Here is a 27,312-nt window from a genome sequence, read left to right on the forward strand (position 1 = left end):
AGTTCAAAATTAAAAATGAAATCTAATTATAATATTAATACATCTTTTTAATATTAGGTGTTTTCACTACAATTCATGATAGAATAAATGTCAAGGAAAACTCTGTCTGTCTGCTGTTACATAATGATATACATGGTTTGAGAGAATTTACCCATTGGAGGTCTTTAAAATGAGCAAGGCTGACTTTTTAAGCAGGTTGTTTATCATCTTCCCACCTATGGATTGCTGCAGACACTTGACATTCATGAGGGATATTTCCTAAGACCTTTATGACTCTCCTAATTGGCAAATACCACTAAATAATTTCCCTCATAAAACCTTTTGTGTCCCGAACCATCATGTTCATGGAGTACTTTACTTTCTCTTCTCATTCATCACCGGGGCTGTTTTGTACTTAGTAGTTGACAACAAGAGGGAACACGTAGCTATGAGGTGGTGGCCAGACTTCTGGACTAGCTGACTGATCTACCCTCACTGACAGTGTTGCTAAGAGGTTTAGATTTGTTTCAGAAAAATGTTGAATGCTTGCATTTTATGGGCCATTAGAATTGCTCGTGAATGGCCGAAACTGCAAATATAAATGTGTAGATGCCAAGCATCTCCTGTTGTTTGGGTTTTCAAAGACATCTTCACCTCCACGCTGTGCTCCTTCCCTGTGCTGGGAGGCAGGAGGGTATCCCGGCTTTGGGAAGGAAGGAAATACTTGTAGCTCTGGAAACTCAAGCTCATCTTTACCACTGCTAAACAGTCTCCATAGCAGGGTTTGTGTGAACTCCAAGGCCATGGGTATCTCAGCAGCTTCTGGGTTAGAATGCTGTACTTTGATGAAAAGCCTCATTGAGCTCTTGGGGTTGGTGAAAAAATGAGAGTTTTCCTGAGCCAAGAAAATAGGGTTGTACTTGAAGCTATAGCCTGTTCCCTCTCTTTTCATAGCCATGTGCTTTTGAATGGTAATCAGAGGCCCCATTTCCTATGATTTGTCCACTTTGCCTTTGGGACCCAGAGTCTTCAGACAAAGCTATTTTTCTTAGATTTTTTTATTATTATTAAAAGTAAGAGGGCAGGAAGATTTTTTCAAACTTGGAAGCTCTCACTAGATGAATTCCATAAATACATGTGGTTTGTTGAAGGATGGTTCCCTCCACACAAATTGAGAAAAGTATGAGGAGAAGTGCCCAGAGGTCAGTTTGGGGGCATTGAAAATATCCCCAGTATTGACCCTGTGAAATAGCTGGAAAAAAATAAAAAGCCTTAAAGGCTAATCACCCATTTTGCCTACGTGCAAAGCACAGTGATGTTGAAACACATGGATCTTTGGAGCTCTGCAGTTTTCATAAGGTGGATGCCATCATCTAATGTAAGGGCAGATTCTAAAGAATCCAGAATATATCCAAAGTGGAAACATAATTGACTTTTGCTGCTTAGGACTTCAGTCTGACCAGCCACTGTGGGCCTGAGGGCTACTGGGTGCCTGTGGCCATTAAAGACACCTTGAGGTTGACTGAGGAGGTGGGACGAGCCTACTCCTGTGACAAGTCTCCTTGAGCTTCCCACTGAGTACTTGCATAAGACTTTGGAGTGAAATTCCTCTAAGGCTCCCAGACCCATGGATCCCACAAAGCCTCCACACTAAAACATTTTCTACACAAGTCCCCAGGCACACAGAGCTCAATCAGTGCTATTGACAGACCGGAGTGATGTGTTTCTCGAGAAAACTGGGGAATTGGCCTCCTCACTGATGTTAGGTCACGTTGTCCCTGCCAGTTGTTTGGAGGCTGAAAAGCTCCTTTTTTGTTTTCCAGCCTGAAAGCCTGTTCCTGGAATTACAGTCATGCTACCTTTCCCTTGGTGGGCTGGGGAGTGAAGGGAGGGGTTCGCTGAGGAGCTCTGAGCAATCCTGCAAGTCTGGCCATTCTTTGTCTAGAGAGTAGTCAGGTGATTGGTGTTTTCATGGTCACCTTGTAGGAACGTAAAATACGCATGAGCCCAAATCGAGGCCAGCCGCCTTGCAAGGCAAGAAGGCCTGGAGAGGTGGGGAAGCTTACCTTCTTGACTTCATATTTAATGGCGAGTTTGATCCGGCTCAGACTTGGACGGTGGTGGTCGGACCAGACTTGGAAGTTCACATCACCATTTAAAATCGCTTCCACCTCTTCCGTGTCTCGGCATAGGTCCAGCACGCCCACCACAAAATCCTTGCATTGCATAGATAACTTCCTGTAATCGTTCTAACAGAATAAAGAGAAATCAGGGGGTGTGTCACAGGAGGCCCACAGATCGGCTTGCCCAGCACAGCAGCGTGGATCAGTGACTGTCCACCAAGTGTGTGCTTACGGAGAGCATTGGAACCAGGGCTGCACTGTGTCCAGAAGGCACAGCAACCTAGAGGGCCTCTTCTAGGGATTGGTCAGGGTGGGCTCTGCAGGCTACCTGCATCTGAGTCACCGTGGGTGCATGCTAGAGCTGCAGATTCCCGGGGCCTCTCACAGACTGACTGAGTCAGAATTCCTGCGGAGGACGCCCAGGATTTGTCCTTTCACCTTGTTCTCTAAGTGATTCTGATGGCCGCTGACACCCATCCTGGCTCTTTCAAAGCAGCAATTCTTTGTGCCCAGTTCTGGGAGAGGGGGTGATAAAGAAATGAACTTTGGAGACTGGAAATAACCCTTCACTCATTTGCTACCCACGTAGAGTGGTAACTTTTCTATACAGGAAGTTTACTGGAAAGATATGGCTGATAGGCTAAAACTGGAAAAAAAAATGTACACAGGTGTGCTTTCTTTTTAGGTGCTGGAAAATCTGCTTGTAAGTGATAAATTTAAAAATCAAATGTAATTTAAATCTAACAGGATCCTTTCTTACCACACATCCTTATGTATGGCAAATTTTGGCTCCTTAAATTTCTTGCCTGTTGAATAAACATTTTTAGACCTTGACCTCTGTTTTGTTTCGTTTGTTTTTTTTTTTTTTTTTAAATGAGTTGCCTCTGGAGTCCTGTGTTCTCTTCCCTAGGCATACCTTTCAGAATTATCTTTGAGAGGCTGCAGTTCCTTTCCGAGTGACATGCCAGCTTCCCTCTCCCCCAAGCAGATTGCTTCAGTTCCAGACAGTGATCCAAAATGGACAAAAAAATGTTTCGGGTCACCCTCATACCACTACTCCCCCAAAATATCTTCCTCTAGAGGTTTCCTTGTTCGTTTCTTAGTTGAAACAAGTTCTATTCAGAAAGGACACCGAGAGCCAAATGTCACTTGTAATGTTAATCAATGTCAACAGCCTTCAGACTGGTAAATAGTGGTTGGTAAATAGGAATGCAGGTTTGCTTTTCCAGAATTTGGATTCCTGAGTAAATAGGTGGGAGCCTCGCAAACTGTAGAAGCTTGGCCATTTTTCTGAATTAGTGATTCATGTCTCCTTCCAGCACTACTGCATCAAAATGTCACTGTGTATTAGAGAAAGAGGACGGTAAGTGTTTGTTTGCTGGGAAGAGGATCAAGAAAATGTTTTCTGACAAGAGTGGCCACCCTTCATTTCCATATATAATTTAAGGAGAAGAAGGGAAATTCTGGGTAAGAAGATGACTATTCAGCTCAGGCAGACTGTCATGGAGAAAAATTCAGTGAAGATACTTGGAGTCTTCTAGGTTTTGACACAGGGCTGGGTGGTGAGATGAAGAGCTGTATTCTGTGCTCCTCCATCCTTAACACCCCTCCCTTCCTCCTTCCCTCCCTCTGTTCCTTCTCTCCCCCATTGTTGAGGGCCTGCTATGTACTAGGCAGTGAAAAATTGGCAATGAAAAGGGCAACTGTGGTCTCTGAGTAGTGTGGGGGTAGAGGCTAGGGATCCACTGTCTGGATTGCATAACAGTAATGCTAGGTAAAGCTTGCTCACAGCATATTCCAGATACGATATTCTGAGAGCCCTGATGAACCAGGGGTGGAAAACTCAAGGGACTGGGCTCAGCAAAAGGGACCTGTTCAACTCTGGCAGTCCTGCTGCTGCAACCCAGGTGTCCTAAGCCTCTGGCCCCCACTCCATCGCCTTTCTTGTCTCTGTGTTGAGAAGAAGGAGTCTCTGAATATTGTTGCCTGTTCTTGGTAAGACAGACACTTCCCTGTTAGTTAGACATGACCTCATCCCTTGGTAGAAACTCCCGTCTAGAACTGAGTGCATGGATAGATAGAGAAAAGAAGCGGGAAGGGCCTGACCCAGTCCGTGGCCCAAGGTCCCCATCCTAGGAGCATCAGATTGTACTGCCCTAGAGCCTCGGCACATTTCTGGGCTCAGCACAGTTCAGAACACAAGATACCATCCTGAGATTTTAGCTTCCCTGGGCTCTTTCAGCTAGCTTGGCCATAAAAAGGGGGGCCCACCAGACAGAGCAGCCAAAGCATGTAGTTTGCTTTTGCCTTCTGCATTAGACACTGAGGCTGGGAGGCAACAAACCTGGTGTCTGCAGATAGCTGGAAGAGTCAGAGAGAACCGGGGCCTGCCGGGAAGACAGATGACATGGATAAGGACAGCTGCAGGTGGTGGGCGTGGTCATGGCCAGGCCCAGGCTTACCAGAGAGGACCCCAGGTGAATGTCTCTAGGGAATTAGGAGGATTGTGACTTATTGGGTCAACCCTGAGCTTGGTAAGCCTTCTGGGTCATACTCTCCCAACTTCAGTTAGAGGTAGATGAGACACACACCCAGGAGTTCACAAGTGCCCTTTTAAAAAAAATTTAATTTTCCAGTCCCAGTGGGTGACAGATGTTCTGCCTGCAACATCTCCCTTAATCCTTATAAAAATCTCATGATGGAAGGACTGTCAGCATTTCCCACTTAAAAATGAGGAAACTGAGACCCAGAGAGAGAAGCAGACAGGCTGAATCCACTTTTCCTTCTATCTGTAACTTACTCATCTCTGGATCACTCTTGGCTTCCCTGAAGATTTCAGCCCCTGTCTCACTGCCACTCTCCCAACATCGCTGTTGTTATTCGTGGGGGTTTCAATATCCAGGAACATGACCCTCCCGTTACTCTGCCCTCTCATTTCCTTGACAGTGTCTTTCTTAGTGACCTCCTCAACTCTTAACTCAGCCACTCATTCTCTTACTTACTCGTCATAACCACAGCTCCTTCGTGACCCCACTTTCAACTCTCCCCACTCTGACCACCGCCTTTTGTATGTTGAGCTCACTCCCTCCGGGACCCCAATCCCAGCAATCCTTTGATTCTACCAGAGCTACAAGGCTTTGATTATACCTCCCTTTCACCGGTTTTTGTGCCCTTTAAGGGGCCTGTCTCCCTCTTTGCAGTGCTTATCCTTCACGGCAATTGTTAAAATCGTCCCTATACATATCATCAACTCTCTTGTCCTCCTCTCATTCATCCTTCTTACTGGACAGAAGCCTGAGCTTAGTTGAGTCTAACTCTCCACTGCCCTGTTCCTGCCTCTGCATAGTAGATGTGGCTGCACAACACACAACCACGCTGATCAGGCATGCTATCAACTACCTCCGACCTCGGGTACCCTCCCTCTCTCCCAACAAGTATTGCATACCTTCTCCTCTCTTCGGTCTTCTGACACCTCCCCTTCCTCCTGACTCTCACATGAGGACCTTGTCTCCCATTTTGCTTGGACAATAGGAGTCATCAGAAGAGAAGCACCACATGCTGACAATCTCACATATTCTACCTTCATGCTTCTGCACTCATGGACTCCTCCCTCTTTTGGCTGTGGATGAAGTGCTCTTGCTCCCATCTAAGGCCGTCTCCTCCACTTTGGTGCCGGATAGCAGCCCCTGATGGCCTACGCAAGCACAGGGCTCCTGGAACCTTCCTTTCTTTCTCCTGCCTTGTCAGTTTCTCCCTTTCCCTACTGGCTCAGTATAAAACATGCTGCTATTCTCTCATCTTAAAAAGGAATTTCTCTTGACCCCACTTTCCTCTCCAATTACAACTACAATTTTCTGTTCCATTTTATAGCAAAGCTCCTCAGTTGAGTTGTCTACACTCATTGTTTCCAGTTACCCTCCAGGCATTCTTTCTTATTCCATTCACTAAGACTTTCACACCCACATCCACTTTCTCCACTGAGATTGTCTTATCAGGGTCACAAGTGACTTTTATGTTCCCAAATCCAGTGGTTGCTTCTCAATCCTCATACTACATGACCTATCAAGAGCTTTGACATAGATGATTACTTCCTCCTCTCTGGTACACATTTTTCATTTGGCTTCCAGCCTAATATGCTCTTTTGTGTATTTTTCTTCCTGAATGACTTTTTATATTCTTTCTGAATTTATTCTCTTCTCCTTGATAATCTTAATTTTGGAATGCCCCGAAGATGTGCCCTGTCCTTTGAATTCTCCTTTTATCTATTTATACTCATTGCCTTAGTGATCTTATGTAAGAGCATTAGATCCCATCCATATGCTGATGACTCCAAAAGTTATGTTTGGCACATCCTTCTCCTGAACTTGATTCATATATCCACTTGCCAAGTTGATATTTCCACTTGGATGCTAAGTTGTCACTTCAAACTTAACAAGACTAACTCTGGAGGTAGTCTTCTCCATCTTACTTAGTTTCCCCCACCCTTTCACTTGCTTAGGACAAAAAAAAAAAAAATCTGTCGTAATTTGCTATAGTGTATTCTCCATATATCAGTTGGAGGGATACTTAGAAAAAGTAGTCAGATCATGGCACCGCCCTGTTCAAACCCGCCAACAGTGTCCCATCCACTCAAAGTGGAGTCGTTATGTCATCCTACAAAGACATGCATTTCTAGCCCCTCCGTTCTCCTCCTGATTTTATTTCCTATGGTTCTCTCCTTCCCTTAGTCTACTCCAGCCACTCTCACTTAATTGCTCTTCTCCCAGTACATTCAGCATGGACAAGACCTTTGTACTGGCTATTTTCTTTGCTTGGAATGCTCTTTCTCCAGGATCTCAATGACTAACTTCCACAACTCATTCAAGTCTTTGCTCACATGTCACTTTCTCAGAAGCCTTCCTTGACTGTCTTTTTAAAAAATTGTAGCCCTTCTCAATTTGCCATCACCCTATCGTACTTCTTTTTCCTTCATAGTACTCGTTATGACCATATGACATCACATACTATATATTTTATCTATTTGTTGTCCCTGTCCTCTCTTGGAATGTAAGTTTCTCGAGGGTAGGAAACATTGCTGTTTTATTCACAAATAGAGTCTAGAACATATTTTGAAACATGATAGACGCTCCATGAATGTTGAGTCAATCAGAGCAGTTTACTTGTCTAAGATAACATAGCTACTAAGTGGTTGAGCCAAGATTCAAAACAGGTAGATCTGACCCCAGTGCTGCAGTCTTTCCTCTCACTGTGTTGCCTCTTTGAGCAGGATATTCCCTTCTCCTTAGCACACCATGGAAACCAGAGGCTTAATTGGGGCTGACTCTCACCTAAGTTGGGGAAATAAAGGGTGGGCTGATATACGGAAGTTTGAACACCTAACAGATTCTCTAGGATAGTAAGTGAGTATACAGGTTTTCAAGTCAGGAGGACCTACAGGGTATTATTCTAAGTGAAATAAGTCAGACAAAGACAAATCCCATATGATTTCACTCATATGTGGAATTTAAGAAACAGATGAACCTAGGGGTAGGGAAGGAAAAATAGACCAAGATAAAAACAGAGAGGGAGGCAAACGGTAAGAAACTCTTAACTCTAGGAAACAAACTGACGGTTGCTGGAGAGCAGGGAAGGGGGGATGGGATAACTGGGTGACGGGCATGAAAGAGGGCACTTGATGTAATGAGCACTGGTGTTATATGCAACTGATGAATCACTGAATTCTACCTCTGAAACTAATAATACACTATTGGTTAACTAAATTGAGTTTAAATAAAAATTGAAAAGAAAAATAAAATCAGGAGGACCTGGAGTTTGAACTTCTATTTTACTACTTTTAGTTGTGGGAAATGGAACAAACCATTCACCTCTTCTGCATCTCAGTTTTTAATCTGTAATAATATACACATCATATAATCATTGGGAGAAACAATACCAAAACAATGTAAAATGCTTAGTGTAGTTAACAATAAATGACACCAATAACAAAATAAGTCAACACCTAAATAAATAAAAATTTATACTAAAGCCTACAAATGGCAACTTAAATCTTTTTATAGTTGACACGAAATGTTACATTAGCTTCAAGTGTACAACATAGTGATTCAACTATGGTTAGGCAATTTTTATTATTGTTACCACTTTATTTTGACCATCGATTTCAAACCCTTGACCTCTTGCTCTTTGTGGTTTTTAATTATTGGAGTGAGAGCAAGACTGGCTCATGGGAAAGAAAACATAAAATACGGGAGAAACCCTTGATTTCTTCTCTCTCTCTCCTTCCAGATCTGATTCATATATCAAAAATATACTCTGAATCTGAATTCACTTTTCTTTAGCTCTGGTGATCACACCAGTGCTGTCCTGGTTAACACCTCCAGGCATACACAGGTTACCATTGTTGAACATGATTAAGTCTGTAATCTTACCAGTTCCCAAATCAATCTGAATGAATTTGTTCTGCTTGATGAGATCAGGGTTGTGGATAGTGTCAGCATCAGACATCACTAGATAGGAGATTTCTTGTGTGGCCGCATAGATCTTTCTCATTTTGCACAACTTGCATTTGGTCTCTTCAGGAGTAATCTCATGAACAGTAATACGATTCTTGGTGTCATAGTGAGATGGAGGTTGTCTCCAGTCTTGTCAGTGCTGATGACTTCCATTAAACCAACAATGTGGTTTAAATCATTGTGGACCTTGCCATCTATCTCAGTGAACTGCTATATGCAACTCTTCTCTACCTTCTATTAGGGCATACATACTCAAGTCTGTCCTTAAAGGAAGTGACAAGGGGGAACCATTTTGGCTTGTGGGCACTGGTGAATGGACAGAGAGTAAGCATCCCAAGTCCATTTGTCCAGATTCAGCTCTTTGAAGCTGCCTTGTGTGACAGTGGCTCTTCGGGTCCATGAGCTGTGGCTGTGCTGGGCAGGAACCAGGAGGCCCTAGAGTTTTGAGTTTTCCAGAATGTCATATTAAGGGAATCATATATTATGTAACCTTTTGAGACTGGCTTCTTTTACTCAGTATGATTCCTTTGAGATTCATCCATGTTGCATGTATCAGTAATTCATTTCTTTCTATTCCACATTCATGCCTGTACGTGTCGGTTTGTTTATACATTCGCTCAGGGAAGGACATGTGGGTGCTCCTAGTTTTTGGCAGTTATGAATAATGCTTCTATAAACATTCATGTACAATTCTTGTGTGAAGATAAATTTTCAGTTCTTTAAGGTAAATAGGAGTGGGATTGTTGGCTATATGGTAAGTGGTAACGCGGATAAGTTGCTCAGTGTTTGGAATGGATACTATTTTACATTACCACCAATGAATTGTGAGAGTTCCAGCTCATCCATATTCTTACCAGAACTTGGTATGGTCAATTTATTTTCTGTGTAGTGGTATCTCATTTAATTTGTATCCCCTAATGGCTAATGATGTTGAGCATCTTTTTATGAGCATCTTTGTATCTTTTTGGTGAAGTGTCTGTTCATATCTTTTCCATTTTTTAAATTGAGTTTATTTTCTTATTATTGAGTTTTGAGAATTCTTATATATATTCTGGATACAATTCTTTTATAAGAGGGTTTGTAAATATTTTCTCAGGTCTGTGACTTACAGTTTCATTCTTTTACTATCATCTTTCAAAAAGCAGAAATTTTAAATTTATCATTTTTTTCTTTTTTTAAAGATTTTATTCATTTATTTGACAGAGAGAGACACAGGGAGAGAGGGAACACAAGCAGGGGGAGTGGGAGAGGGAGAAGCGGGCTTCCTGCCGAGCAGGGAGCCCGATGTGGGGCTTAATCCCAGGACCCTGGGACCATGACCTGAGCTGAAGGCAGATGCTTAATGACTGAGCCACCCAGGTGCCTCCTGTTTTTTTTTTTTTTTTTCTTTTATGATTATGCTTCTGGTGTTAGAGCTAAAGAATCTTTTTTTTTTAAGATTTTATTTATTTATCTGAGAGAGAGCACAAGTTGGGGAGAGGGGCGGAGGGAGAGGGAGAAGCAGACTCCCTGCTGAGCAGGGAGCCTGATGCAGGACTCGAACCCAGGATCCTGGGATCATGACCTGAGCTGAGGGCAGACACTTAAGTGCCTGGGCCACCCAGGTGCCCCAACTAAGCAATCTCTTTTCTTAGACACAGTGTGTTCTCCTCTGTCTTGCTCTAGAAGCTTTATAGTTTAGGTTTTATATTCAGGTCTATGAACTGTTTTGTGTTAACTTTTATATAAGGTGTAAGGTTTAGGTCAAGATTTCTTTTCCTGCGCATAGGTATTCACCCTTTCCAGCTTCAACTGTTGAAATATTCTTTCTCCATGGAGTTGCTTTTGCATGCCTGTCAAAAATCATTGATCACATTTGTGTGGGTTTATTTCTATGCTCTCTATTCTCTTTCCTTGACTTTATATCTATTATTTCACTAGTATTTAGTATTTGTATTTTTTGGCTTTATATTGTGGGAAAATGAGGTATGTTGAGTCCTTCAGGTTCATCATTCTTTTTCAAATTGTTTAAGCTTTTTCTCCTTTCTTTCCTTTTCATATACATGTTTGAGTAAGCTTGTTCATATCTACAAGAAGTTCTGCTGGGAGTTTTACTGGAATTATGTTAAGTCTATAGATCAGTTTGGGGAAAACAGACATCTTAACTATATTGAGTCTTTGAACTATGAACATGTTCTGTTTCTCCATTATTTAGGTCTTCCTTCACTTCTTTCCTTAGTGCCTTATAGCTTTTGACATATAGATTCTACATTTGTTTTATAAGAATTTTATCTAAGTATTTTTTTTTAGCTATTGGAAATATTTTTTTAAATGTTTAGTTTCTAATTGTTCATTACTGTGTATAGAGATACGATTGATTTTTCTGTGTTGACCTTATGTCCTGTGCCCTGGCTAAACTTACTTACTGGTGCTTTGTAGAGTCTCTGTAATTTTCTACATAGACAAGCATGTTGTCTGTAAATATGGATTGTTTACTCTTGAATGAACACTTAGCTTAGATCCATTTATTAATATGACTAGTAAAATAGTCAATTACATGCTTTTACATTGGTTTAAAGATTTATAAAATATTATCTTTTAGAACAAAATGTTGACAACAAAGTTTTGCTGGCTTTCAACCCCAGATTACTGGCTCAGAGGTTTTTACGTGGTTAATGTATTGAATAGTTTTTACAGTATTCATCCACCATTTATTTCTTGCATTCTCCTCAATGCGGATATTAATAGAGATTCTTTGATTTTCAACTGGTCCAGAATTTCTTCCCTTTCTTTGGGTCCATAATTTTCACAAACACACTTATTACTGAGATGAATCTCAGTCTCTAACACATAATACGCAGAATACAAACCCAAACCATCTAACATGGTATGTTCATACCTTGAATTTTTAGGGCTGAAGCGATTGTTTTGGCAATACCATAGTTTCTACTGCACAACAACACAGATGACTACTTTGCTTGACTTTGGTTAAAAATCCCAACTCCAAAACTTTTTCAAAGCTACTGACAAACTTAGAAGAGAGAGAGAGAAGCTTATTACACTGATCGGTCAAAAGTTAAATGAATTTCTCAGACTGATGTTGTGGAGACGCCCACACAGTACAAGATAATTAATACTCATTCCTCAACGGAGACCTTAGACATTAGATGAAAAAGGGTGTGGGCCTCAAATCTACTCCCCCTTCGCCTCCCTTCAGGGACGCAGTTATTGGGCAGGAATGTTCATTGAAGGCTCCAACTGAAATACAGTTGGAGATAAATCACCATTCGTGTGCATGCTGGGAGACTTTCTGCCTTTGATATTTAGGCAGAGTTTGTTTAAGAAATGATTTTAATAGCAGTTTATAATAAAAGTGTTCTAAACATTTTAGTATTTCATTAGTATTTATTTAGTATTTCATTAAGTGGTAACACCCTATAAAGCTGGTGGTAATATTATTCCCAAATAAGAGGGGGACTGAAAATTAACCACTGGATTTAACAACTTGGAGGTCACTGGTCACCTTGATGGGAGCAATTTTGGGGGGAGTAGAGTAGTATTTCCCTAAATACTCATGAAATAATAGATATAAAGCCAAGAAAAGAGAATAGAGAGCATAGAAATAAACCCACACAAATGTGATCAATGATTTTTGACAGCCATGCAAAAGCAACTCCATGGAGAAAATATTTCAACAGATGAAGCTGGAAAGGGTGACTACCTATGCGCAGTAAAAGAAATCTTGACCTTTAATCCTCCTGGTGAGGATTAAAGAGTGTGAAGAGAGAGAATTTGGGCCAACAGTATAGACAGCTCTTTTGAGGAGTTTTATTGCAAAGGAGGGCAGAAAAATGGCAAAGTAGCTGATGTGAGAAGTAGGGTCAAGAGAAGCTTTCTTTTTGCCCCTTCTTTTTCCCTCCCTCCCTTCCTCCCTCTCTCCCTTCCTTCTCCTGATGGGACAAACCATAATATTTTGTATATTATTGGGAACTTTTCAGTAGATAATTATACGGATCATTGTATTTGATATCAGTAGATCATCGTATTAATCCTTAGTTCAATAGCACATAAGATGACAGAAGATGAGATATTCAGATATAAATGAAGGAATAGGTTTAGACAGAATCACATATGGTTTATCTGTCATAGGAGGGAAGGTCAAGTGTGTGGATAAGCATGCTAGTAGGTAGACATCTTGGTGGTGAGAATCTGTAGACATTTTCTTTCTGTTGTTTCACTTTTTTTCCCAGTGAAATAGGAAGGAAAAACTATCAGCTGAGGAAAAGAATGGCAGGGGGAAGACAATGGAAGTTTGAGGAGAGGAGGTCTGAAATAGGTTTTAGGAAAATTTCAGCGTGAATGGATTCAGGAGATAGGATATAATTGCTGGAGGACAATGAGAGTCCATTTGAGGTTCATGGTCAGAGATTCAAAATGAGGCCAGCTAATGTGGTTGATTTTTTTCTAACCACATTCACCTCCCTGGGTGCCTGCGTGGAGTAGGTAGAGAATTAGATTTTACGAGGATTGTCTTTTTGCCAAGGAAAACTGTAGATCAGGAGAGGGGCACAGGAATGGAGGCATGTGTGTGAGAGTGATGATAATGACAGTCCATGGAACTGAGACTGGTTATGAAGAGAGACAGGGCTTCCAGGGGAGAAGGAAAGCGGAAAGGTTAGGAAAACAAGATGCAACTGCATGTCATCTACAAGAGACCTGCTTTACATGTGAAGTTGCCAGTGTCTTATAAGACTAACTGTAATCTTCCCATACAATCTTAATGTTCAGTTTTCTCATCCGTCACCTGGGTGGGGGGTTGGATGTGCAGGAGGGAGTGCTAGGGGCAGGAGGTGGCTTTGAAGTCCTGCTCGGCGAAAAGGTACTGAGTGTGACCTGTGTGCCCGGCACCATGCCAAGTGCTTGAGCTTGCCTCACCGAATCCTCAGCGTGTTGTAATGCTTCCTTATGTTACCGCCATCCCCAGGTCACTCCTCAGAACCTGTACTGGATTCCCCGCAAGGCTCCTTCTAGCCCCCACTCTGTCCTCAGACCCCACAGAACTTTCATCTCCAGATAGCCCCCACTTCACCCTCTGGCAGTAATAGCTCCTCCAGAGCAAACCCCCCCCCCCAGGTCCCTGCCCTGCCCCCCCCACCCGAGATGCATCACCATCTCACTCTTAGAAAAGACAGGCTCCCTAAGGACACACTTCCTTGGTATTTACCCAAGGCAGTTGAAAACTATGTCCACACAAAAAGCTGTGCGTGGATGTTTACAGAGGCTTTATTCATAATTGCCAAAATATAGAAGTATCCATGCTGCCCTTCAGTGGGTGAATGGATAAATAAACAGTGATGCATCCAGACAATGGAATATCATTGAACACTTAAAAGAAATGAGCTATCAAGCCATGAAAAGACATAGAGGAAACTTGATTGCATGTTGCTAAGTGAAAAAAAGCCAATCTGAAAAAGGTACACTGTGTGAGTCCAGATGACATCCTGGGAACCATGACTATGGAGACGGTAAAAAGATCAGTGGTTGTCAGGGATTGGGGGGTGGGATGGTAGAGAGGGATGAATAGGTATAGCACAGAGGATTTTTAGGGCAGTGAAGCCACTTTACTTTGTCTGATACTGTAATGGTAGATACATGTCATTATACGTTGGCCCAAACTCTTAGGACATACAATAGCAAGAGTGACCCCTAATGTAAGATATAGACTTTGGGTGATAATAATGTGTCAGTGTAGGGTCATCATTTGTAACCAGTGTCCCAGTGGGCGATGTTCGTAATGGGGGAATGCTATGCATGTGGGAGGGGGGATATATGGTAACTCTCTATACTGTCTGCTCAATATTACTGGGAACCTAAAACTGCTATTAAAATAAAGTTATGAAAAAAAAAAGAAGACGGACAGCTTACTGAGTTGCCCCCTTCTTTTTCCCTCCCTCCCCTCCTCCCTCTCTCCCTTCCTTCTCCTGATGGGACAAACCATAATATTTTGTATATTATTGGGAACTTTTCAGTAGATAATTATACGGATCATTGTATTTGATATCAGTAGATCATCGTATTAATCCTGTAGTTCAATAGCACATGTGACAGAAGATGAGATATTCAGATATAAATGAAGGAATAGGTTTAGACAGAATCACATATGGTTTATCTATCGTAGGAGGGAAGGTCAAGTGTGTGGATAAGCACACGCGACAGAGTTGGGATGTCAGAGGCAGATGGAGGAGTTTAAATGAGTAGTCAGAGACGGTGAGTATGATGCTGAGACTATGGAGAGTTTGCATTTTTGGTCCTGACAGGTATAGGCTCAGGTAGGCTCATGGTGACTATTGTAAGATGGCTGGCGGAGGTGAGCTCAGGAAACTGAGCCAGGCTATGAAAAGGATCGTCTGTGTATGTAGTAAAGTGCCAGGAATTGAAGCCCAGGGACTAAAAGTGTGGAGAAATGACAGAGCGATCCATTGTTGCCGGCAGCAATGATAAGGGATAACGGGTGATCTAAGCTGATGAAGTATGATTCAAGGGTGAATGTTCATAAGGAGGAGAGAAGGAGGAAGGTCTGGAAGTGGTAAGGAGCAGCAAGAGAGATACGCCCACCCTCCTTTTCCCGGCCCAGGGGTATTCGGACTGTGGGAGCAAGAGCTTGCAAGGGCTGCAGGGAAGTGTGTCCTTAGGGAGCCTGTCTTTTCTAAGAGTGAGACGGTGATGCATCTCTGGGGGGGGGGCAGGGCAGGGACCTGGGGGGGGAGGTTTGCTCTGGAGGAGCTATTACTGCCAGAGGGTGAAGTGGGGGCTACCTGGAGATGAAAGTTCTGTGGGGTCTGAGGACAGAGTGGGGGCTAGAAGGAGCCTTGCGGGGAATCCAGTACAGGTTCTGAGGAGTGACCTGGGGATGGCGGTAACATAAGGAAGCATTACAACACGCTGAGGATTCAGTGAGGCAAGCTCAAGCACTTGGCGTGGTGCCGGGCACACAGGTCACACTCAGTACCTTTTCGCCGAGCAGGACTTCAAAGCCACCTCCTGCCCCTAGCACTCCCTCCTGCACATCCAACCCCCCACCCAGGTGACGGATGAGAAAACTGAACATTAAGATTTAATACACATGGCTGAATCCTTATTAATTGTAGCTGGGATCACTGAAATAATTAATGGATGTGAAATGCAGGGTAAGAACCTGAGCCTGGTGCTCATTATTGCAGATGAAAATTGAAAAGCTTCAATCCATGTTTTAGCTTTCATGCATACACTTAATTGGTTCATTAACCTTTACCATATCAATAAGCCCATGCTCCAAAGGATCATAAAAGACCAATATTCTTCAGCATTTAATCTCCATTTAGGAATGCAGATCCAAGGAAGGTAGTTGAAGTTTTGCACATGAGTCAGATAGCCAATATTTTTTTGCCTTGACTGTCCCAGGAGCATTTAGACAATCCCTAGATCCTCAAATCCAAGGTTGTACCCTGAGGGTAGGGTGGGGTGGGGCTGGCTCCCTGCTCCAGTGACCTGCTCAAAGGCCCTACTCTCTCACTCCGCCACTGGTCACCCACTGTCTCCTTGAATTTATTATTTGCCTTGGCAGGAGGCCTTCCTTTATCCCAGACTTAATCCCTGAGTTTCCCAGTGGGGTCTCATGTGCTAAGTGTTTCAGGCTGTGGGAAAGATGGTTTGTACGTGAGCCATTGGTGATCTCAGAATTTTTCAGCACAGTCCTGATCAGTCTTTGCATGAGAAGATTGCCTGTGTGGTTAGTGCTTGTGCTCCGGAGAATCACAGTGTCTTGGGTTCTGATCCCACCTCTGCTGGATACTGGCTGCGGGATTTTGAGTGTATCCTCAATCTCTCTATGTGCTGTAGTTTATTTGGTATAATGGAGATGATAATGCTGTTTACTTTTTGCTGCAATGTGTAAGTTAAATAAGGTAATTTATAAAAGTTGCTTAACACAATGTGTGACAAGTATTAGTCAGTATTATGAGACGCATGCCTTGTAGGTTAGCAGCGAGCATGGAAAATTTGTCTCCTTTGGGGTATTGATTTTCAAGTGCCTTTTCTAATAAAGCTGACACACCCCTCACTGGATTCAATCCCCCAGCTTCACCCTGTGTCAGTGTTCAGGTGGAATGCACAGGCAGTGCATGGATGCTTGGAGCACAGGGTTGGAGCAGAGTCCTTGATAATTCCCAGTGGGTGGTGAGCCTGAATCCTCAGGTGACTGGACCGCCTTTCTGAGTCAGGCATTGTTGACAGTACTTCTGTTGGTACTTTGGTTTCCAACCTGATTTTTGGTTTACTTAATTGGCAGATTCTGACATTGTAAGGGGCTCCCTAACCCATCACCATGACATTGTGAAGTCCCAGAAGTCATGGATAGCTCTGCTTGTTGATTTTGTACCAAGTCCCCTCTGATGGATTTAGAGGCTTGCTTAAGAAGAATAGTGGCTGAGGAGTAATTCAAGTATTTTATTTACTATTTCAGCAAGTATTTTTGAGCACCCACTGTGTGCCAGGTACTGCGGATACAGATCTAAATGAAACACAGTCCTTGCCCTTGAGGAATGACATATAAGCACGTATGGACCACAGGGTGACCTAAGTGCCTTGCTGCAGATACGGAGGACTTCGAAGAAGAGGCAGAGTATAAACTGAGACCCGAGGCTGAGTAAAGCTAGGGATGGCAAGGCAGGTCGGGGAGGAGAGGTAACAGGGAATGGACACTCCAGGAAGAGCGACTGGCAAGTGCAGAGGCCTGGAGGGGAGAGAATATTCACTGATGTGTGGACTGTGATGGGGATTAGCTACTTTAACCATCACATGGCCGTGTGCATAGGTTATGCACCTTATCCACTGTTTTCTATAACTTCATGTAATTAAATAAACATGATCATGCTTAGGTATCAAAAGAGGAATTCATGTACACTCTGTGCACATCCTTATTATACAGATTAAAGATGCTACTTGGTTCTCTCTTGGGGAACTCCCAGAAGAGCCTTTTCTCTGCTTTCTGCTTTTTATACTGGAACCACAGGGAACTGAGACTGGAAGGCAGGTCTCCCTATGTGAACCTTGTTCCATCCTCACACCTCACACCTCACACCTCATAGCCACCTCCTCCCTCCTCACCTCCTCTCTCTCCCTCCCTCCCTGTCCCTGTCCCTCTCTCTTTCTCTCCCTCCCTCCATCCCTCTTTACTTCCCCACCCCTCCCCTGCACACACCCATCACTCTGTCAACCGTTCAGTCAGTGCTTCATGGTAGGGTGGTTGCTCTAAGCTATGAATCAGGACAGTAGTCAGGATGGGTGAGTCAAAAGAGGAAGAGGGACCCTTGGGTTCATTTACAGAGAAGCAGCCCCACCTTTTCCCCTGCCTTCCTGCCCTGCCCACATCGGGTTGGCCGAAGCATGATTGGTTGATCTTTGTATGCAGTAGAGTGGGAGACAATATAAAAACGTATGACAGTTACTATCAGTTAGCATTTATTGAACGCTTACTATGTACCAGGCCTCAGAATGCTTTACGTATTTAGCTCATTGAATTGTCATCACAAACCTAAGACATAGATGCTGTCATCAGTCTTCTTTGATAGACCTGGGAACTGAGGCCCAGAGACTTCACTGGCACCTGGGATTTCGACCTGGATGTGGCTGACTCCAGATTCCATAATGCTCATCCTGGGAAGGACTCAATCTGATAAAAATACTAACTTCCTTGGCACGTGCTCTAACACCCTGAGCACCACCCTGAAGGGGGGTGGGTTCAAGGTCCTTCCTGGTGAAGAGAAAGAGAGAGATGAGGGCCTGCTGGATAAAAACCAAAAGTGCTGAAACTGAGTAAGGCATTATCCCACGCATGCACATCGGAGAAGCATAGGGAGCTGAGTTTGGCCTGCAGTCTTAAGTTACCAGAAGATGTGTTGGCAATCAGGAAGTCAGGGTGGAAGTCCTCACTAATTCCTATTGCTCCCAAGGCCCTCAGCCTCTCATCAGAGTGCTCATCTAGCTACACCCCCCCACCGATCTTTCTGGTGTTAGGACTCTCAGCAGGATGTCATCTACCCCTGTTCTGTAATATGTCCCCTTGCCCCATCCAGGATCGCTGTTGACATGGTGAGTTCTGGGAATGAGTGGGAAGCCGAGGGTTTGTAGAGTTTCCCCCCCTGCAGTGACTGGGGGCCCTTGTTGTTCATTCCTCAGATAGGCAGAGAAACAGCACAACGGGATAAGGCAGCATTGCTTGTGCTAGGTTAATTCCAAAGAGGGCAGCACGGTCACTGTGGCTCATGGAGGCAAGCGTATTTTTTGGGTCTGTTTGGAGTCTTGTTGGAGCATACAGTATAGCTGTGGAGTGATGCTGAATTAACAACTCCCTGTTCCTGGATCCTTGCAAAGCTTTCATCCACAAGCACACCTGAGTCTGTGGATTGGCTCATAGGAGAACTTGCATAGTCATTCATATGTTCATTTACTCCACAAAAATGAATAGAGATCTCCTACATGCTGACCAATGTGCTAGGGCCCTGGGGATGCACGGAAGAGCGAGGCAGGCGTGGTTGCTGCCTTCATGGACCTGACAGACCAGAGGGAGATAAGGGAGTAAGTGAAGGGAGATAGTGAAGGTCCTGCAGTGAAGTGTGTCAAGGAGCTCACCTTTTTGCGCAAACTAGACCTGAGTTTCTGTACATCTGATCTCACAGTAATTCCTGGGAAAATATTTCCTTACAAATAAACCCAGCTGGTAAGCAGTAGAAACAGTATGAGTCTGTTAGCTTGTAAGCTTGAGGGCTTTCCAGTGATTGATTCTCACAAAGATGTTCCACCCAGTTCAGCATGTGCTTACTGAGCCTTCTCTGTTCTAGACATTGGGCCCAGCACTGGAGATGCAAGAAGGAACAAAATGCAGTGGCTGCCCACCCATGGGAGAAACAACACATAACCCAGTTGTTTCAGTACGAGGCTGCAGTGCTAGTCATTCACTCCAGAACTACTCATTGAATACCCACTCTGTGACATGCACAGGTCTAGATCATTGAGATACAGCTATAAGCAAAGCAGAGGCCCTGGCCTTGAGGAGCTTATGTTTTACTGGGGGGCATTGGAGCTGTAGATCGCTATTTTATACAGATGGTGTGAAGGTTTATGCAAAATTGCCTCCTCAGGGAATCCTGGGGAGGTGATTTTGGATAGACAGATGAAGTTGGTAAAGGAGGGAGCTCTGTAGATATACAGGGAAAGTGTTCTAGACAGGGGGTCATCTGTGCAAAGATGGAGGAAAGTGCAAAAGCAGAAGAGGGGGGCATCTGGTGTTTTTGAGGCATAGCCAGTTGAGGCCAGTTCCTGGGGGAAAGTGGGTGAGCAGGACAACAGGAAGGGATGAGGCCAGAGGAACAGCAGGGAATACTGGTCAGGGCTGTGCTTTTTACTCTGGTGAGGTGCGGAGTCATTGGAGGGTTTCAAGAAGCAGTTTCTATGATCTGATGGAAGCTTGAAGAGCATCACTTTGGCTTTTGGGATGGGATACATTTTAAGGAGCAAGAGCAGAAGCATGAAGACCCATAAAGAGGCTGTTGCAGTTGCCCAGGGGAGAGATGAAGGTGGCCTGGCTCAGAAAGGCAAATGGTCAAGGAGGTGAGAAGTGTAGATGGAATTCTGGATATCTTTGAAAGACAGAGCCAAGAGGATTTATTGAGGAGTTGCATATGAAGAAAGAAAAACCAACCAACCAACCAGAGGAGAGATAAGGGTGACTGAGGTGTCTGGGCTGAGCAACTAGAAATATAGTCACCATCTTTGAGCTGAGCACTGTCTTAGATAAGCTCATTGTTTAGCAGCTATTTCCCCCTCTATCCCCACCTCCCTGAGACCAGTATACTTCCTCCCACATGGATGTCTGCTTGGTCACGGGACTTGCTTTAGCCCAGGACCTGACAGTGTGTGACATCCAAACCTAGGTCTTAGGAGGCAGCACATATTTTCACTTGGCCCTGTGGGAAGTGTGACTTCCACCAAGAGAAGAAAGCACCACTCCCTATCTACCCTGGGCCCCAGAATGAGACATGTAGAGCAGCCTCCTCCCCTTACCCTCAGACTTGTGAATGTGACAGTAAACATGGACATGGAGACATTGAGGTTTGGGTGGTTTGTTACACAACAATCTTGTGGCAGTGATGGACTGACAGAGGGACAGATGCAGGCTCACTGCTTTGGGTGGGACATCAGTGTCAGAGACTGGCTGTTAGCTCCATCTGGGTATTCAGGGAAGTTGTCCTGGAGGAAGGCAGTCATAGCTGAATCTTATTTTTTTTTTTAAATCCAATTAGACTTTATATAGTACATCGTTATTTTCAGATGTAAAGTTCAATAATTCATCATTGCATGTAACACCCAGTGCTCATCACATCATGTGCCCTTCTTAATGCCCATCACCCAGTTATCCTAACCCCCTCCAGCAACCGTGTTTATTTCTTATAGTTAAGGGTCTCTCATGGTGTTTCTCCCTCCTTGATGACTTCCATTCAGTGTTCCCTCCCTTCCCCTATGATCCTCTGTGCTGTTTCTTATGTTCCTCATATGACTGAAACCATATGATAATTGTCTTTCTCTGATTGACTTATTTTGCTGAATCTTGAAGGATAAATCAGAGTTACAGTTCAACAGGTGGGGAAAGGGCATTCCTTGTTGGGAAATAAACAAAAGCAAGGAGAAACAAAACCCTGCTATACAAACATACGCTATACAAACATATTCAAGTAGAGGTAGAGGGTGGCAGAAGACATGAATCTGGAGAAGGAACAGGTGCTGGGGCATGGCAGGTTTTGTATTCCCTGATAAGGAGCTTGGACTTTCTCCCAGGGGCAGTGGGCAGCCATGGACACTTTTTAAAGTGGGAGAATGGCATGGTTTGGTTTGCACCTCGGTGGGATCCTTCTGGCCCTGTGTGAAGGACAGCCTCAGTGTTGGGGAGTATTATGGCCTGGAGGTAGGATCACGGTTGGAGCTGGTCAAGTGCAGGTGGTAAGGATACAGGGATGGAAATGGATTGGGGTAACATTTCAGTTTTAATACCAATGGGACTTAAGGGACAGAGAGAAAATGAGTCTATGTGGCATGTTTGGGACATCAAACACTAGAAGGAACTTCTCTAACATGTTAATACTTAGTGGGATTATGAATGATTTTTTCCTTTTTATGCACAAATCCATTTTCTACGTTAATTGTTTATTACCAATATAATCAGAAAAAAATGTTGAGGGCACCTGGGTGGTTCCAGTCATGATCTCAGGGTCATGAGATTGAGCCCCACGTTGGGCTCTGTGCTCAGCATGGAGTTTGCTTGGGATTTTCTCTCTCCCTCTGTTCCTCCCCCAGCTCGCAAATGCCCCCCCCAATAAATAAATAAATAAATAATGAGAAACCCTTAACTATAAGAAAGAAACTGAGGGTCGCTGGAGGGGGAGTGGGTGGGGGATGGGGTAACTGGATGATGGGCATTAAGAAGGGCACATGATGTGATGAGCACTGGGTGTTATATGCAATGATGAATTATTGAACTTTACATCTGAAATTAATGATGTACTATATAAAGTCTAATTGAATTTAAATAAAAAAATAATAATTAAAAAAAAAAAGATTCAGCTATGACTGCCTTCCTCCAGGGCAACTTCCCTGAATACCCAGACAGAGCTAACAGCCAGTCTCTGACACTGATGTCCCAAGGCAGTGAGCCTGCATCTGTCCCTGTCAGTCCGTCACTGCCCCAAGATTGTTGTGCAACAAATCACCCAGTAAAATCCTTAGGGGGAAAAAAAAGAAAAAAAGTTTGAATGTGTTACGGTGTTTAAACAAGTCCCTAAACTTCAGTGTTGAAAAGGGCTCTGGGGTATCCAGGCTTGGTTCTCATCTTGGCTAGGGTTGCAGTCTCTCTACTTGATAGCTCATGGCTTTGTTTCTTTGTTTAATATCAAATTAGAAGAAGATCCAAAAAGAAGTTCAGAGCAAACATGACCTACGTATCTTATTTGTACTAACTGTATATTGTGGAAACATTTCAGAGAAACACGAATTTCGAATTGGCATCACCAGATAACATACCCTTCCAGAGGATTATATCATAACTCACCTGATTATGGATTCAGAACAGTAAATGTTCATGAGGCTCGTTTTGAAGAGTAATTATAGCACAGTGTATGTATAGAAGTAATTTTTAAAAATTTGCTTGTGATTGCTGAAAATGCTATTAATTAAGAGGGGCTAATAACTAGATGGTGAAGTAGCAATTAAAAAAACTGCAGAGCCCTGTTAATTATAAAACAAAAACTAAAAACCAAGTTAGGCAAATTAGTACTTTTGACTTCTCCATGTGGAGGCTCATACTTCATTCTTTTCACTTTGGTGCCTCTGTCCCTTGTGCTCCCATGCCTGGGCTGCACTGCTCTTTGCTTCCCCTGAGGTTCCCTATATTCCCCTCTCAAGATTGGCTCTCAGGTACCTCCAGGGTGGTTTTCCTGATATCCCCAGGGAGCTCCACTGTCTCACGCCTGGGACCCCGCTACATTTTCTTCTTGGGGCCCAACAGCCCTGAGCAAGTGCTCTCTGTAGTTTTGACAGTTTCATCCTTAACACATCAACTTCGGTCATTTGTATATTCCAGCTCAGGGCATGCCACATGACAGGAATTAATAAATGCTGTATAAAATGACTTAATACATATAAAACTTTATTTATAGGAACTTGAGGAGCAAGAAAGGGCTAGTGTGTGGCTACCAGGGAATTGACCTAGGAGCAGCGATGGGGGTGGGGGACTCTTGGCTCTTGAGATGGTCTTGGAGCCAAAGCTGACTATTACGGGCTCATTATCTTGTGCATAGACATCTGTGGTGAGTTTCTAAAAGTCCCAGAAGACATGGGAAAAAGATGAGTAAGTGATTGCATTTAAATAAGTTCAAATCTAATCAGGAAAATCAGATTCCAGTTTTTCGCTTGAAACTAATTTATCCAGTGAATGACTAAATAACACTCAGAAGTAGGACCTATATCTATTTTGTAAATATGAAAAAAGAAGACCGAGGCTTTGATATTATTCCATTTATCTCCACAGATGTTGCTGTCACCTCTGATGATTCCCAGGACCTCCAGCCCCAACCTATATTCAAAGGAGCTGATTTACGTATTCAACTGCCAGGTGTCATCTACTCTGCTAAGTTTTGCAGACACTTCAAACTCTGCATGCTCCAAACTGGACATGTGGGTCTTCCATGTAACAAGCAAAATTGATCTCCTGCTTTCTGTTTCAGGAAGTAGAATCCCCATCCACTCAGCTTCCTGAGCTAGAAACCCTGGGTTCATCTTTGTCTTTGCCAATCAGTTACCAAGAGCTATGGATTATGATCCAAAGTATCCCTGTATCTGCCCCCCATATCCATTGTCATGATCTTCATTCAAGTCCTTGTAATTTAGTGTCTGGACTTTTGAACTAGCTTCCTGATTGGTCTGTTTACTGGTAGTTCTTTCTGCCAAAATGCCAGCCCATCATCCCCTTGGCTAAAATGCTACAGGATAAAATCCCAGCATTTTTATTATCATACTTCAACATCCTTCACCAACACTATACCCATTCTATAAGCCCACTCTCCTCTAGCTACACCTGTCCAAGTAGTACACTAGGCCTTCCATGCCTCTGCACACGCTCATTCCTCTGCCTTTATGCTTTTCTTTCTCATCTCCATTTGCCAAACTTCTCATCCTCCAAGAACCACTTCAAAATACCGTCTCTCTGGGAAGCCTTGTCTCACATTACCAGGCCATTCGTTGCGCTCTCTGTGTGTGCTCTCACAACATTCTGCTCCTATTCTACCACACTGTGATTATCCCTTAACTACTCCAGTCTTTCCTTTTGCATTGAGAACAGAGTCTGGGTCTTATCCACACCTATAGTCCAAGAATCTAGTATAGTGCCTGGCACACAGAAAGAAGACTGCCCTTTGTTGATAAATCACTTAACCACTCTCAGTTGTTTACTCATCTTAAAATGGGAATAACAATCTCTTGTTAAATCTCAACTTAGATGCTCTGTAGAAAAATACAAATTTGAAGGGATACATGCATCCTGATGTTTATAGCTGCATTATCAACAATAGTGGAGAGAGCCCAAATGTCCATCGACTTTGAATGGATAAAGAAGATGCGGTGTATATGGATACATATATTCCACATAGTAATATTCCATCATACATATATATATGTATATGTATACACAGACATATGCCACATCTTGGAATATATATATTGGAATATACTGGATGGATAGATGAAATGTACAATGGAATATTACTCAGCCATCAAAAAGAATGAAATCTTGCCATTTGCAAGATATGGATGGAGCTAGAGTATAGTATACTATGCTAAGCGAAATAAGTTAGAGAAAGACAAATACCATATGATTTCACTCATATGTGGAATTTAAGAACAAAAACAGATGAACAGGGCACCTGGGTGGCTCAGTCGGTTAAGCGCTGCTTTTGGCTCAGGTCATGATCCCAGGGTCCTGGGATCGAGCCCCGCGTCGGGCTCCCTGCTCCGCGGGAAGCCTGCTTCTCCCTCTCCCACTTCCCCTGCTTGTGTTCCCTCTCTCGCTGTCTGTCTCTGTCAAATAAATAAATAAAATCTTAAAAAAAAAACAAAAAAAACAAAAACAGATGAACATATGGGAAGGGTGAAAAGAAAAAAAGGAGAGAGGGAAACAAACCATAAGAGACTCTTAGCAATAGAGAACAAACTGAGGGTTGACGGAGAGAGGTGAGTGGGGGATGGGCTAGCTGGGTGATGGGCATTAAGGAGGGCACTTGTGATGAGCACTGGGTATGTTGTATGTAAGTGATGAATGACTGAATTCTATTCCAGAAACCAATATTGTACTTTACGTTCACTAACTGAAATTTAAATAAAATAAAGAAAATGCTCTGTAGAAAGGAGAAGCAGAAAGGGCTTCATTAAGGGGTTATAAGCACCTGGCTTTGTAATTGAGGAAGATGAGTAGCAGAGCGGTGCAGTGCCTGAGCCTGAGTCATTCAGCAGGTCGTGTTAGAGCCCTGGGTCTCTTCACTCAATGCCTTGCCTTTCTGCCTTTCTGCTCTGGAGTCTGACCTGTCAAGGCCCCCATCCTAGCATTGCCTTAAGGATCTTCTTTTATGACGTCATATCACCCGTTGACAGATGCCATGTCCTGGGGAGAATGTGACCAAGTCTCTCAGGCTATTTGGTTTCCTTGAGTAATACCTGAAAACCTGACTGTCCTGAGAACACACCTCAAATATTTGTTTTAGGTGAAGAAAAGACCCAAGTCTGTGTTTAAAGTCTGGTTTCTGAATTTGTGATCTTAGAGGAATTATCACTTAGGGAAATAAACGCTTGCTCCTAATTTTGTCAGCCAGATTAAAACGTTTTTCCTTTTCCTGCACATTTCCTGGAGCTCATCTCCATGTTTATGTTAAAATATCCATTTTAAGTATATAAAACATCAAGTTTCTGATGTTCTGTGTGAATTCTCTGGAGTATGAACTTTTAGCAAAATTAATAATCACCAGAGAAGAGAAATTGTTATCAGATAGATTCTTGGGCCACTGTTTTCAAAGACTGTGGAGGAGAAGCTAGAGAGAGCTATTAACTCAACAGGCAAAGCCCCGGTCTTCCTCATGCAAAAGGCCAACAGCTTCATGCTGCCGTTCCCAAGAATGCAAACATGAGCTCTGAACCCCGGCTTTCAAGCGATTGTATTATTAGGAAATGTGGCATATGTTGTATTTCCAGGATGTGTGAGAGAGAGAGAGAGAAGAGAGAAACGGTGTTTAGCATTTCACCGTGGCCCTTCTTAATTTTCCAAGTGTTGACCCATCGGTAATTAGCAAGCCTGCTCTGAAGCCCAAAAAACCGGGCCATTGTTATTAACTTCACACTGTAGGTATGAGGGACAGAGTGATCATAATAATATGTAAGATAATTTTGCTGCCAAGCATTTGGGGAACTTTTCTGTTTGAGAATTGATAGTATTGAGAAAATTTTAGCCTCAGTCATTCTTACATCCCTGTAATTTTAGGACTAGGTGTACAACTGGAGCTTCCTTAGTTTTCCTGAGTCTGATGCCATTGTGCTCCACCTGTGACCAGAGCCTGTTAGCCCCCCAACTCCTCCAGATGTCTTGGGGACAGCAAAGGAGTGCAGGTGCTAGAATACCACTTGGTCTGTTTCACTGACAGTTGATGGAAAAGTGCATTTCCTCCATGTGCTCAGGTAGTACATGTTTTGAAAGGAAGCCTGTGCTAGGATTTCAAAGAGTATTTATTGCAGTTTCCTAACCCTACACTGTGTTTGAGTACATAACACTTAGAGTAGCTACTGATCACATAGGTTATAAATGGGAAAGAAGGAGAGACACTTAATTTATCAATGCCAAATGAGGTTTCTGAATGATAGAGACTTTTTTTCCCACTTTGCAGTCAAATGCAGTTCTCTCAATTTTCTTGATTGGTATTAAATGGAACTTTGCCTTGTATCCAGGAGCTGCAGTGGCATTTGCCAGCTTCTTATAATTCACGGGCTTGAAAGGCAGTAGAATATACTACCTCCATTGTGCAGCTTTGGCAAAAAGATTATTTTGAACTGAAGACAATTAAGAAGAAGCAGATATAAGAAAAACCCTCTGCGTTCCC

General features: G+C 43.2%; 1 protein-coding gene across 1 annotated transcript in view; it reads right to left on the reverse strand.

Annotated features, from left to right (window-relative positions):
* The window catches only part of TRPC7 (transient receptor potential cation channel subfamily C member 7), a 137,768-nt gene that overhangs the window by 93,901 nt on the left and 16,555 nt on the right, over positions 1-27,312 (reverse strand). Inside the window, exon 2 of the mRNA XM_028103442.2 lies at positions 2,046-2,228. Within this exon, the coding sequence (XP_027959243.2) occupies positions 2,046-2,228 (183 nt within the window). The remainder of the gene's footprint in view (positions 1-2,045; positions 2,229-27,312) is intronic.

Source organism: Eumetopias jubatus, unplaced genomic scaffold, assembly GCF_037043125.1.
Source record: "Eumetopias jubatus isolate StellerSeaLion01/CBP00866 unplaced genomic scaffold, mEumJub1_p1.0 scaffold_5, whole genome shotgun sequence".
Classification (NCBI taxonomy): Eukaryota; Metazoa; Chordata; class Mammalia; order Carnivora; family Otariidae; genus Eumetopias; species Eumetopias jubatus.